Source organism: Crotalus tigris, unplaced genomic scaffold (assembly GCF_016545835.1).
Source record: "Crotalus tigris isolate CLP2741 ecotype Arizona unplaced genomic scaffold, ASM1654583v1 scf7180000019147.1630427, whole genome shotgun sequence".
Lineage (NCBI taxonomy): Eukaryota > Metazoa > Chordata > Lepidosauria > Squamata > Viperidae > Crotalus > Crotalus tigris.
In genome coordinates this window covers 765,166-779,946 of record NW_024097401.1, presented here as the reverse complement: position 1 = coordinate 779,946, position 14,781 = coordinate 765,166, and the positions used below count along the sequence as shown (strand labels likewise).

At 41.6% G+C, this 14,781-nt stretch overlaps 1 protein-coding gene across 3 annotated transcripts in view; it reads left to right on the top strand.

Annotated features, from left to right (window-relative positions):
• The window catches only part of SEC24C (SEC24 homolog C, COPII coat complex component), a 56,698-nt gene extending 42,123 nt beyond the window's left edge, over positions 1–14,575 (top strand). For all 3 annotated transcript variants that reach the window (XM_039360034.1, XM_039360033.1, XM_039360032.1), the window contains 9 exons: positions 43–213; positions 689–785; positions 4,261–4,406; positions 5,237–5,375; positions 6,432–6,550; positions 7,787–7,966; positions 10,860–11,051; positions 11,559–11,648; positions 11,903–14,575. In XM_039360034.1, coding sequence (XP_039215968.1) covers positions 43–213; positions 689–785; positions 4,261–4,406; positions 5,237–5,375; positions 6,432–6,550; positions 7,787–7,966; positions 10,860–11,051; positions 11,559–11,648; positions 11,903–12,043 — 1,275 coding nt within the window. In that variant the 3' untranslated portion in view covers positions 12,044–14,575. The remainder of the gene's footprint in view (positions 1–42; positions 214–688; positions 786–4,260; positions 4,407–5,236; positions 5,376–6,431; positions 6,551–7,786; positions 7,967–10,859; positions 11,052–11,558; positions 11,649–11,902) is intronic.
• The last annotated feature ends 206 nt before the right edge of the window (positions 14,576–14,781 follow it).

Sequence of the window (14,781 nt, the reverse complement as noted above, 5' to 3'; positions counted from 1 at the left end):
CTATTTCCTGCTTTCTCTGCTTATTCGTTTTCTCTGCTTTAGACTCTGTTTCAGCCTCAGACCAATTTCTACAACAACCTAGCCAAGGATTGTGTGGCCCAAGGGTGCTGCGTGGATCTTTTCCTTTTCCCAAATCAGTATTTGGATGTAGCTACCATGGGGGTCGTTCCATATCAGACTGGTGGCTCCATTTATAAATACACATACTTTCAGGTATGATTTGTCTTGGCTTTAACACCTGTTCATTTATATTATTTTATAGCTGCCGTTATAGTCTCAAAGGAGAGAGAACAAGTAATAAAACTATTTCAGGAGCCAGTTTTACTAGCACTAGCTTAGGTTAGTTAGTTCAACAGGAGTCAATATACACTTTAAAAAGTAAACAGCAGTGAAGCTGATTATTTTTCACCTCACAATTTTGAATTCAGATGGATTTCTGTTTAGGTGGTTTAAGGCACCTTGCAGTGAAAAAAATAAAAGTTCTGGACTTGTAGACTATGGTATATACTGCAGATTATTCTTTTTTAAAGCAACAACAATGTGTTCTCTGAATTTCTAAGTGATTTAGAGTTTAGATCCTGCGTAAACTGGAGATACGAGGCAATGGTCTTATTTGGCATGCTGTTCAGCCTCTGTTAGATATCACCTGCGCATCCACCATGTGAAGCATGTTGACTGTGTATTTTAGGTGGAAACAGATCAGGAACGCTTCTTGAATGATTTACGTAGAGATGTTCAAAAAGAAGTTGGATTTGATGCGGTGATGAGAGTGCGTACTAGCACAGGTGAGCACATATCTGTATATCTATTGTTGTTGTTAGTTGCAAAGTCGTGTCCGACCCATCGCGACCCCACAGACAATGTTCCTCCAGGCCTTCCTGTCCTCTACCATCTTCGGGAGTCCATTTAAGCTCACGCCTCCTGCTTCAGTGACTCCATCCAGCCACCTCCTTCTCTGTCGTCCCCTTCTTCTCTTGCCCTCCATCTTTCCCAGCATTGGGCTCTTCTCCAGTGAGTCCTTCCTTCTCATTAGGTGGCCAAAGTACTTGAGTTTCAACTTCAGGATCTGGCCTTCTAAAGAGCAGTCGGGGTTGATCTCTTCTAGGACTGACCGGTTGGATCGCCTTGCAGTCCAGGGGACTCGCAGGAGTCTTCTCCAGCACCATAGTTCAAAGGCCTCAATTCTTTGGCGCTCAGCCTTTCTTTCTTATGGTCCAACTTTCACTGCCATACAACGTCAGCCCTTTGAAGTGATCCAGAGAAGAAACACCAGTTATGAATACTGATATTATCCTTATTGCGAGGTTACAGTAACAGAATTGTTCAAGTCTGCAAGTATCTCTTGCTTCCTTTATTTTTGCCCTTCAGAAAAATCAGGAGGGTCCCTTCTGAGAAGCTTTCTCTTCCCCCTTCACACCTCCTTCCGACTCAGATTTCATTTTTCAAGCCATTGTCTAGGCCAGGGGTAGTCAACCTTGGCACTTTTATGACTCGTGGACTTCAACTCCCAGAATTCCTGAGCCAGCTTAGCTGGCTCAGGAATTCTGGGAGTTGAAGTCCACGAGTCATAAAAGAGCCAAGGTTGCCTACGTCTGGGCTAGGCCTAGGTCGCTTTATGACTCGTGGACTTCAACTCCCAGAATTCCTGAGCCGGCATGGCTCAGCTTGGAAACCTCTCCCTTTCCCCTCAACATGGCTGGCTCAGGAATTCTGGGAGTTGAAGTCCACGAGTCATAAAAGAGCCAAGGTTGCCTACCCCTGGTCTAGGCTCTTGTCTTTCCTCCTGTCTCCCAAGGTCATTCCCACATACCATTACAGTGAATGAGAATACCCAAGGTTTAGCTGCAGACTTTGTGTATTTACCCTGCAGTGTTCCTGCCTCTCAACCTTTGCTTACTCACTGGACTGACTTATATCGATAAGACAAGATAAGATAAAACATAAGATAACCTTTACTGTCACTTTTCTGTATGCACAATGGCACACCTAAAATGAAATTCCAATGCCTGCTCTCAGAAGTGTGTGTGTGTGTGTACACATATATACACATAGAGTTAACACAGTTGATACTATATGGAACAAAGCTATTACAGAATCTACGTGTTGTGCTTCAGATACCTCAAAGCCTCCTCCTAGAACAGTGTTTCTCAACCTTGACAATTTTAAGGCATGTGGACTTAAAAAGAGCTGAGGTGGCGCAGCAGTTAGAGTGCAGTACTGCAGGCCACTTTAGCTGACTGTGTTCAGCAGGTCAGCGGTTCAAATCTCACCGGATCAAGGTTGACTCAGCCTTCCATCCTTCCGGGGTAGGTAAAATGAGGACCCAGATTGTTGGGGGCAATGTAAATATATATATATATATATATACATTGCTTACTGGTGTACACCGCTTAGAGAGTGCTCTCACTTAAAGCGGTATATAAGTCTCATAAATAAATAAATAAACTCCCAGAATTCCACAGCCAGCATTGCTGGCTGTGGAATTCTGGGAGTTGAAGTCCACATGCCTTAAAATTGTCAAGGTTGAGAAACACTGTCCTAGAAGGTGAGAGAAAACCAGTCATGCAGAGGATGTATAGCATCCCTGACAATACCCTGGTCAAGCAGCTCTTATATGCCATGTCCTGGATAGAAGGAAGTGAATTTCCAATCATCTTTTCCACCATCCTCACCACCCTGCACAGCCTTCCTGTATAAAACAGTTAATACTTCCCAAACCAAACAGTGATACAACGTGACAGTCTGCTTTCAATTGTCCCTCTATAGGAAATGGTACAGATAGGGGGAGGACTATGTGCTCTTCTCATATGATGCAAAAAATGCAAGCACTGCTGTGCCCACTTCACCTGTATCTTACTGTTGAGAGGCCAAGCTAACCTGCTCGTGAGCTGCACACCCCGAAACTTGATATTACTAACTGCCTTCACAGTTAAAGTTGTTAATACACAGAGGCCTATGGTTGTGCCTGCCTTTTCTGAAGTTGACAATGATCTCTTACTTTTCCTGCATTTAGAACCAAGTTCTTATTACCCCAGTCCACCAAACCTTCAGCCTCCTTCCTGTAAGCGCCTTCATTGTTATCCTGCATAAGGCCCACTATGTTGTATCATCTGCAGACTTCACAATATGGTTGGCAGCAAACGTAGCATAACTGTCATAGGTAAACAGGATGAACAGCAGTGGACTTAGGACACAGCCCTGAGGAGAACCTGTGCTCAAGAAAGTGGTGTTAGAAATATTAGTCCCAGCTTGCATATACTGGGGCCTACCAGTAAGAAAATCAAGAACCCAGATGCACAAGGGGTATTAAAACCTAACAGGTTCAGCATTTGTCTGCTGAATGCTGAGGAATGATCATATTAAATGCCAAAACTAAAGTCAACAAAACAGCATTCGCACATGGGTATTTCTTTCCTCCAAGTCTGCCAAGCTCAGTTGGAGGAAATAGCATCCTCTGTGGAGTGATTACCCAGTAAGCAGACTGAAGTGAGTCAAATAGTGGAGGGAGGCTTGATACAATAAAATCCTTTATCAGCCTTTTAAAGCCTTTCATAATGGTGGATGTAAGTGCAACCTAACGATAACCATTTAAGACCTATAATCGTAAACTTTTTATGCACTGACAGAATAATTGCAGTCTTAAAACAGGAAGGGCCACTTGCCTGCTGCAATGAAAGATTGAAAATATCTGTAAGAACACAAACCAACTCATCTGCACACTCCCTAAGAATTCACCAGAGATATTATCTGGGGCCTGCCACTTTCCGAACGTTAACTTTCCACAATGTCCTCCTGACAGAGGTAACATCAAAGCTAAGCACTTGTTCATCAGTACTTTAGGGCAGGGGTAGACAACCTTGGCTCTTTTATGACTCGTGGACTTCAACTCCCAGAATTCCTGAGCCAGCATGGGGGAACTATGGCTCTTTTATGACTCGTGGACTTCAACTCCCAGAATTCCTGAGCCAGCCATGCTGAGGGGAAAGGGAGAGGTTTCCAAGCTAAGCCACGCTGGCTCAGGAATTCTGGGAGTTGAAGTCCACGAGTCATAAAAGAGCCAAGGCTGCCTACCCCTGGCTTAGGGCCACAGCTTTCCTTGCAGGGGTGCTATTTGATGCCTCGAATCTTCCCAAAAATGTCTTGAGTGAGAATTACTGATTTCTCCACCACCCTAAGCCCAAGGTTGACTTCAGTGTGATATACGAACCCAGTCTTTAAAAGATTTCATCTTGGATAATTTTTCTCATTGTTTTTCTCCAGGTATTCGAGCAACAGATTTCTTTGGAGCTTTCTGTATGAGCAATACGACAGATGTGGAATTAGCAGGTTTAGACTGTGACAAAACAATCACTGTGGAATTTAAACACGATGACAAGCTAAGAGAAGACAGTGGAGCCTTACTTCAGGTAAATTCCTGTCTAAAGGAGGCTGTTGGGTATGCAGGCTGTGGTTTTTGGGGAGGATATCTTTTTTCCTGTAGTCCAGTGGTTCCCAACCTGTGGGTCGGGACCCCATTTGGGGTCGAACGACCATTTCACGGGGGTCGCCAAACAACGCAGTCCGCCATTTTTCCCCCCTTTTCCTTAGCTGTGCTACTCCCTTTTATTCTATTGGCTTTTGAAAGCCAATAGAATAGACTCTCTTGAATACAGCCTAATTCTATTGGCTTTCAAAAGCCAATAGGAATTGTCCAGGCTGTCTCTGCCCTGCTGAGCCTGCCAAAAGTCCCATTCTGCAAACGGTGCTGCACCAGTTGAGTAGTCCTCGACTTACGACCAGTTGGGGGTCGCGGCTTTAAAAAGGTTGAGAACCACTGCTGTAGTCAAATGGCAACCAACTTTCTTTAGGATAAAATTCACACTTTTTCTTGCTGGGCAGGTGTGGGGGGCTAAAAATGACCCATTCAGTGGGTAAGTTTAAGATCTTAGGCTCTCTTTTTCCTGGTGCAATGCGCCCCCCCCCCGCCAAATAATTTAAACATATTTGAAGTATATCTCATTAGTACCCATTGAAATCACTGGTACGATCTTGGGCCACCCAAGAACATAGGAAAAAGATTGCTGTCTTCCCATCTGATCTAACTTTTGCTTAGAGATGGAGGGTTTGATCCAGGAGTATCTAATGTTTGTTCCTAAAAGCAATACTATCCATAGAAAGTGATGGGAAACTAGGAGTTGACTGAAATCTTCAGTGTTCAAATTTTAATAGCTCTTGTTTATAAATCTCTCTCGTGTAGTGTGCTGTATTGTATACCAGTTGTGCAGGACAGAGGCGCCTGCGCATTCACAATCTCTCCCTGAACTGCTGCACACAGCTGGCTGACCTTTATAGGAACTGTGAGACAGACACACTGATCAACTTTCTGGCTAAATTTGGTAAGGACAATCTTGTAATTGTTCCGGGAAGGGAGGGAAACCTTGAGGTCTTTTGAGAGCACAAAAAAAGTTTTAATAACAGGCTGCCAGAAAAAAAAATCTTCCTGGATTCTCCCAGTGCTGCAGATAAGAGTTGGAAATAAATCATTGATTTCAAGAGATAAGAGCACACTGGCAGTGAAACTCAGTGTGAATACAATTGGTTGCCTTTATTATTTTATTTTGTTGTTAGTTGCGAAGTCGTGTCCAACCCATCGCAACCCGATAGACAACATTCCTCCAGGCCTTCCTGTCCTCTACCATCTTCTGGAGTCCATTTAAGCTCACGCCTACTGCTTCAGTGACTCCATTCAGCCCCCTCATTCTCTGTCGTCCCCTTCTTCTATTGCCCTCAATCTTTCCCAGCATCAGGCTCTTCTCCAGGGAGTCCTTCCTTATCATTAGGTGGCCAAAGTACTTGAGTTTCAACTTCAGGATCTGGCCTTCTAAAGAGCAGTCAGGGTTGATCTCCTCTAGGACTGACCGGTTTGAACGCCTTGCAGCCCAGGGGACTTGCAGGAGTCTTGTCCAGCACCATAGTTCAAAGGCCTCAATTCTTTTGCACTCAGCCTTTCTTATGATCCAGCTTTCACAGCCATACATTGCAATTGGGAAAACCATGGCCTTGACTATACGCACTTTTGTTGGCAGGGTGATGTCTCTGCTTTTTAGCATGCTGTCTAGATTTGCCATAGCTTTCCTCCCCAGGAGCAAGCGTCTTTTAATTTCTTGGCTGCAGTCCCCCTCTGTGGTGATCTTGGAGCCCAGGAAGATAAAATCTGTCACTACCTCCATTTCTTCCCCATCTATTTGCCAGGAATTGAGAGGGCCGGATGCCATGATCTTGGTTTTCTTAATGTTGAGTTTCAAACCAAGTTTTGCACTCTCCTTCATTCACATCAAGAAATTTATTTGCTCCCTATTTCATATCCAGTGACTGTTCGTATTTTCCTTTAACAGATGAACAGCTTACCTTAAATGTTTTTCTAATCGGGAACTTTTTTTTTTTTCCTGAAGCATATCGTGGAGTACTGAACAGTCCAGTCAAAACTGTGAGAGATACATTGATCAATCAGTGTGCCCAGATCTTAGCATGCTATCGGAAAAACTGTGCTAGCCCTTCTTCTGCTGGACAGGTAACTCCTCAAATGCGATGTGATGATGGATACTAATCTTGAATCAGGACACTGAGATTGGTCCTAAGCCATGTCAATCCCTAAGCAGTTCATCACACGATTGCACCTAATTTTATAATCTTTTTTTGTGAAAATGATTAACTGAATCACCATGGTCATTAAGCAAAAGCCCATCATTAACATGGCAGTTTTTTAAGCAAATCTACAGTGGGTTTTATTTTGCCAAAAATAAATGGCCAGTTTTTGGTAAAAAGGGGGGGGGGTAAAAAAATCACGATCAAGTAGGATACAGCAAACAGCCGTAAATGCGGACAAGTTGCTGAGCACCCCAAAATGCAAGCATGTTATCATGGGGAGGGGGTTAGCCATTGAAACTTCAAATCCAGGGGAGATCTGTCAGAATTTCAAACAGTCACTAATAAATATTAATTGGAAAAAACTGGGCACAGGCTGCAATAAGGTTGGCCACGTTAATGATGGATAATATTTGCTAAAGAACATTATTTCCCATGCCATCGTTTCCCCCACCCCCAATTCCTAATTTTGGACCCATGTAGATAGATTCTCGTTCTGGGCTCTTTCAGCAGAAATGTTTGTGTTCCCCAAAACTAAACAGATGCTTACTGTAACAGCTGCAAGTATAGCTAGTCCTCAACTTACAAACCCAAAGGAGCCCAGATTTTATGTTGCTAAGCAAGACGGTTAAGCGAATTTTGCCTCATGTTATGACCTTTCTTGCCACAGTTGTTAAGTGAATCACTGCAGTTATTAAGTTAATAACACAGTTGTTAAGCAAATCTGGCCTCTCCCATTGACTTTGCTTGTCAGAAGGTCACAGAAGGTTGATCACATGAGCCTGGGACAATCTGCAACCGCCATAAATATGAACCAGTTGCCAATTTTGATCACGTGACCCTGAGGACGTTGCAATGATTGTAAGTGTGACAAATGGCCATAAGTCACTTTTTTCCGGTGCCGTTGTAACTTCGAAGAGTTGCTAAACGGAGGGTTATAAGTCAAGGGCTTCCTGTATCTAAATACAGACTTATGAGATAGCTGCAGTCTTTGATAAATTGCAAGGCTAGAATTGAATTCAATATTAGCTTTAGTGTGCGTGTGTTTTTTTCATTGAAGCCAAAAAGTGGCGTGGATGAATTTTGTACCAAACCAAAAGTAATATACTGTCCTTTTCCTGCCCCATGATTATTATTTTTTTTAACTTCTTGTCGCTTTTAGCTGATCCTTCCTGAATGCATGAAACTTCTCCCTGTGTATTTGAACTGTGTTTTGAAAAGTGATGTGCTCCAGCCCGGATCTGAGGTCACCACTGATGATCGGTCCTACATCCGCCAGCTAATCAGTACTATGGATGTTGCAGAAACGCACGTTTTCTTTTATCCCAGACTGTTACCACTGGTGAGTGCTTCTAGATAAGATAAGATAAGATAAGATAAGATAACCTTTATTGATAAGATAACCTTTATTGTCATTTTTTTTTTACTGTGGGCACAACGGCACACATCAAAAATGAAATGTAGTTGCCTGCTCTCAAAGTGAACACATACATGACACACCTCTAAACATACTATATACAACATATACATATTTGTTTTCTGAGGTTTTCGCGGGTGTTTGTATATAGGTCTTTGGTTATTCGGGTTTTCTCCCACGTCACATTAGAAGTGTCTTGGTGACGTTTCGACAAAGTCTCATTCATCATCTTCAGGCTGGTGTTTTCGGCTTCGTGCTTCTGGGAGCAATGTGTGATCATAGCTGTTTCTTCCTTTTAACTTCCAGTGTGGGTATGAACTGATTGGGTGAGAGCTTGGCTGTGTTCTGATTGGGTGGAGGTGTGTTCTGATTGGTTAGGAGCTTGGTTGTGCTCTGATTGGATTGGTGGTTGGCTGTGCTCTAATTGGCTGGGAGAGTGTTCTGTTTGGGTGGGGGCTTTGTTGTGCTCAGGTTAATCTGAGTTGCAGGGGGATGTGAGATGGTGAGCTGCATTGCTATTGTTTGGCTTCGCGTTCGTGGTCGTGCTTCATCTTCATGGTGGGTGTCAGTTTGCTTCATGTATGGATTGGAGGGGTTTAAAGTGGCTAATGATGCAGCTGTCGTCTGGCTTCTGGTTTGTGGTCGTGCCTCATCATCGGTGTGGCTTTGGGTTTGCTTTTTGCGTGGATGTGTGGTGGTGACATCCTGTGTGGTTTTGTGAGTGTGGGTCTGGTGTCATTCTTTGTGTTAGGGACTCATTTGTCAATAAGGGCGGGTTTCCAAATGGCTGGTAGGCGGGAGGAGGTATCATCTCGTTTGTTCATGCTGTGTGGCGTTTTTCTAGCTCGATGGCTTCTCTGATTATTCTGTTATTAAAGTGTTCAGTTTTGGCGATAGTTCTGGTCTTTTTAAAGTCAATTTCATGTCCTGTGGCTTTAAGGTGTTGGACCAGGGAAGAAGTTGGTTCCTCTTTTTTGACTCTTATGTTCTTCAGTGTGTGCACTTATTCTTCTGTTGGTTTGTCCGATGTATGTGGTGGGACAAGCGGTGCATGGGATTTCATATACTCCTTGATTTTCTAACTCAATTTTATCTTTGGGGTTTCTTAGGATGGTAGATATTTTTCTGTTTCTGCAGAATGCTGTCTTGATGTTGTGTTTGTGGAGAATCTTGCTGATTCTGTCTGTGGTGCCTTTTATGTATGGGAGGAGGGCTTTGCCGTTTTCTTGTTCTCTGTCTTGGATTTTAGTGGGGATTTCTTTTTGGATTAGTTTGGTAATCTTATTTCTTTGGAATCCATTGGATATAAGTACATTAGTGAAAGTGTGTAGTTCGGTTTTTAGGTGTTGTTCATCAACTAAGCATTTTGTTCTAGAGATGAGTGTCTTGGCTACGGAGTTGATCTGTGCTGGGTGGTGATGTGAGAGAGCGTGCAAATAGCAGTTTGTGTATGTTTTCTTCTGGTAGATGGTGTGTCCTAGGGGATGTGAGATGCAGCTCACCATCCCACATCCCTCTGCAACTCAGACTAACCTGAGCACAACAAAGCCCCCACTCAAACAGAACACTCCCCCATCCAGTCAGAGCACAGCCAAGCTCCTAACCAATCAGAACACATCTCCACCCAATCAGAACACAGCCAAGCTCTCACCCAATCAGTTCATACCCCCACTGGCAGTTAAAAGGAAGAAACAGCTATGATCACACATTGCTCCTAGAAGCACGAAGCCGAAAACACCAGCCTGAAGATGACGAATGAGACTTCGTCGAAACATCGCCAAGACACTTCCAATTTGACGCGGGAGAAAACCCGAATAACCAAAGACCAACATATACATAGTATATACAACATATGTATAGATCTACATCTAAATATGAATATTAAACTGTCCATCTTGAATATATAATGGAAGGAGAAAGCTTGAGAGTTCACAAGGTTTATACTGTATGGAACGAAACTGTGGCTGAATCTGGATGTTCTACTCCGGATACCACAGAGCCTCCTCCCAGAAGGTAACAAGGAAAACAGGTCATGGAGAGGATGTGCAGAGTCCCAGATAATCTTATGGATCCTGCTCAAGCAACGCTTCTGTGCTACGTCCTGGATGGGAGGGAGGAAACTCCGAATCATTTTTTCAGCCATCCTCACCACTCTCTGCACCGCCTTTATTTATTTTATTTATTTATTGCCCTTTCATCCTTCACCCCCTGGCTGCATCCCACAACCAGGCACCCTGAGAAATGCTTATGAGGCGCCAAGCCAAATCAGGCAGAGCTGACAAATACCGTATATGCCGGCGTATTAGGCGACCCGGCGTATAAGATGACCCCTGTCTTTATCACCGAGCCGCACTCCTAGAACATCGTCTTATACGCCGGAAACTACCAGTATTTCCGGCGTATAAGACGACTCGGCGTATAAGACGACCCCCATCTTTGGCGCCGAGTTTAGCGCTTCCGGAAGTCGTCTTATACGCCGGCATATACGGTCATTTTGTGTTTTGCATCTGAATTTGTGTAAGATTCAGTGTAAAAAACAAAAAAAAGTATGTGTAATGCATATTCCAAATTCCCCAATCATGGGAAATAGTGTATTGTCAGTTTATTCTTCAATTCTTATAATGTCTTTTACATTTTAAATGGGGCCTTCTGAAAATTATTTAGCTCTTTTTTAAAAGTTCCATGGCTACATGCCAAGAATTATTCCTGGTCAAGTTCTGTTGTGAAGTGTGTGTGTGTGTGTGTGTGTGTGTGTGTGTGTGTGTGTGTGTGTTTTTATATATGCTCAGGAGATAGTAACTTGCATTGTGTCCTACAGACCAAAATAGATTACAACAGCAACGCCTTACCAACAGCAATCAGAAACTCAGAAGAACGTCTCTCCAAGGGTGACATTTACCTACTAGAAAATGGCCTGAATATATTTTTATGGGTAGGAGTAAATGTTCAACAAGGCCTGATCCAAAACCTCTTTGGAGTCTCATCATTCAGCCAGATCAACAGCTCTATGGTAAGTTAGGATTGGATAAAGAGAAAATTGCCTTAATTTTAGTATATGTCGTATCTGACCTTGGATATCTCAGTTTTCTATATAACGACATTAAAAATATAAAGGTATTTCAATGAATAATAACATTTTGGCAGGTTCATGATCAAGGGAATGAAAGGCCAACATTGAAGAAATATTAGCCTTCACTGAGGCTCTGTTCCTCTCCTTCATTTTCAGCATTGTGAAACATTCCAGACTGTTTCAAGCATCTTCACACTTTGCAGTATGATTTGTGTAATGCAGGGGTAGGCAACCTTGGCTCTTTTATGACTCATGGACTTCAACTCCCAGAATTCCTGAGTCATATGTGCTGACTCAGGAATTCTGGGAGTTGAACTCCATGAGTCATAAAAGAGCCGAGGTTGCCTACCCCTGGTGTAATGTAACTGATGTGACCTACATTTTTAACACTCGTTTAATCAATGAATTAAATGGTCCCTGATCTGCTGTGCCATAACTTTGTTACAGTGTACACTACCAGTTTTGGACAATCCCTTTTCAAAAAGAGTGCGATCCATTATTGATACGTTCCAGGCTCAAAGATCACGCTACATGAAGGTAACTAGTTTTGATTTTATGATTATAACAAAAAGGATTGTCTGTTACGATTCCCAGGCATTAAAAAGCGTATATAAATCTGATTTGAATGCCTTAAAAGAAACAATAGTAGTCTCAAATGGGCTTGGGGAGGTTCAAACCTGGGCATGGATTGTTCCATTGCTTTCACTGTCAGAATATGGCTGCATTAAATTCAGATGGCAAAAGACTTATTTGCCAATTGTATATCTTTTTCTTTTCTTTTTTGCTTTCAGCTTATCATTGTGAAGCAGGAAGACAAACTAGATCTGCTGTTCAAACACTTCCTGGTGGAAGATAAGAGCATGAATGGGGGGGCTTCGTACGTGGACTTCCTCTGTCACATGCACAAAGAAATTCGCCAGTTGTTGAGCTAGAGTCAGAATTATGCTGGATGCCAGCATTGACATCTGTCAGGTTCAGCTGATTGACTGCTCATAAGCGAACCCATCTCCCTTTGGAAGGACTATAGAAAAACCTGTATAATTTCATAATTTTAATATACTTCATAAAGTTTCAGCATCTCCCAAAATCTTTTAGAGAGAGACATGAATGATCAAAACACCTACTTAGGGTGATGAAAAAAAACAGTATGATTCTGGGTCCTAAATCTACGCCACTCACTAAGATTGGCAGAAAACGACATCATTTTTCTCCTGACAGAAGAAAAGCAATCACTCTCCAAGATTAGATGGTGATGCAAAGTTTGTGTATATGATAAGTCTCTATGAAAAGAAAATAAGCCAAATAGGAAAAGGTGGTGGCTGGCCTACTCAGCTGGGACGTGGATGTCAGATAGGGTGGTCACTTCTTAAAATTTAAGGATTCAATATACTGTAATCAAATTGTAGAATGGTGTCTTTAAAAAAAAAATCCCAGATTTTGAGCTAGAGAAAAAATTGACTCTGTAATTGTGTTGCTACACAAATTTGCCTTGAAATAAGTAAATGGAAACAAGCAGGTCCTGTCTCTTGGAAAGTTAAATCTGTCTTTTGGTTGGTGTGAATTGGTATGGCCATCATCCTTTGAGAAAAGAAGCATCTTTTTGCCAGTATCTTGTTTTGTCTCTTTTTTCCTATTTGCATGCTAGGTTTTAATTAAGTATCTTGAAGATGACCATGATTTTCTCCTTTAAAAGAAATGTTTTATAACAAGATGTCAAAAAGTGGCATAGAAATATGCTTGGAGATGGTGAGGTTGAGTTGTATCCAAGAAGCACTGAAATATCTGAAATCTCCATATGGAAGAAATGCTCATAATACAAAGTTCAAATCATGCCACTGATGTTCAGACTCTTTAATAGCTCCAGATAATTTTGGTCATTGATTAAAAATAACAAACTGGTTTGTTAGTGTAGGATAGTCACAACTGAATTTTAGTCTTCAAGCTCAGACATAAAGTTGGCCTAGCGCAGAGGTAGGCCACTTTGGCTCTTTTTATGACTCGTGGACTTCAACTCCCAGAATTCCTGAGCCAGCATGGCTCAGCTTGGAAACCTCTCCCTTTCCCCTCAGCATAGCTGGCTCAGGAATTCTGGGAGTTGAAGTCCACGCCTCATAAAAGAGCCAAGGTTGCCTACCCCTGGCCTAGCTGATAGGCAATTTTTCCATTGATAAACCATTACTCTGGCTTCCAAGAGGCCAAAGAAATTCTGACAGAAAAATGAAATGCATTTCACAGACTGGATATAAAGGCTCGTTAATTTGCAGGAGACTACTTGTTTTTTTTTTAGAAAGACTACACTTAGATTGTCTTGCAGTGTTCAGGATGTATTAGGAGAATAGCAACGTGGAATTTTGAGAAAGGATGGGGGGAAGAGCAGGGAAAGAGGCTTTCTTAGGCAAATTGTGGGTTGAGACTGAATATTTGAAATTGAAACCTTTATGTACATGATTAAATATTCAGGAGTATAGTTTCTTAATTTTGTGTCTGTGGGCGCGCACATCTATGTGTGTGCCCACGAGAAAGAGAAATTGTAAATATTTTGTTTGATCCATTGCAGTTTTCCCTTTCGTCGCATAGCAATGTACACAATTCGCTGTCAAGGAGTTTTCCCAAAAGATTCATAAAGATTTCATGTGTGCTTAAGATTGCCCTTCTCTCCTTCTTACTAAATATATTATCCCAACCAATCCACAAAACAAACAGCATCCATTCCCAGAACAACAGTCAACAATGAAACTTTCAGAATTCTAATTTCTAGGATTTAAATTTTAAAAAGTTAATGAGTGTATTTTCACTTTTTTTCCATTCATCTTTTAATTTGTAAAAATTATATAAAGATGTATTTTATGTCATTGTTAGCAAATAAATACTGATTATTTTTTTCCCAAGCCCTGTACTTTGGAGGGGAATGAACCGGTGTGCAGGCTGACTCTGTCAAGCTCCACAGTGGCAAATAAAGTATAATTTGTAATAGTCTACAACAATATTCTATCAGATGCTTATAAACTTTTCCTTATCTACAAAAGCATTTTGTTTTCTAATCCGTGAACCTAATTTTTCATTAGTGCTTGCTGAGAAAAACTAGCAGTTGTATGAAAAGGCACAAGCATGCTAGCACTACTTTGAAATAACAATACATCCCTTCCTAAAGCTAAATCACCTTTCTTCTTGACTAGATAACCTTACTGTAAAATTGAACTTTTATACTGTGATCTAGAATACATTATATTGAATTTCTTAAAATCTATTTCTATTTTTGTGTTATTGCATATTCTTACAGGTGTGTGTGTTACTGGATGGAAGGTTTGTTTCTTAAAACTGTGTACTGTCTTTCAGTTTGGCTGGAAGAAATAACTGTCATGTTTGTTATTGTTTACCACCAAAAAGTGATGCAGTAATTGCAGAGAGTACTGAAATAGCTCCTTGTAGGCGCCAAATCATGATTACCGTAAAAAAAAAAAAAAGCAACAGATAGAAATCCACTCAAGCTTTCTTCAGGAAAGAAAATATGGAAGAGAGGCAACATAGATTCTTTTGAACCCTGGATAGCATGCTAATATGGGCACATAAATAAGGATGAGACAAGATTCCAAAGATAAACTTTATTTAAAATAAAATTTAAAGAGAAATCCACGTTAACAACTGTGGGCATTTATTGTCTATTACTGTT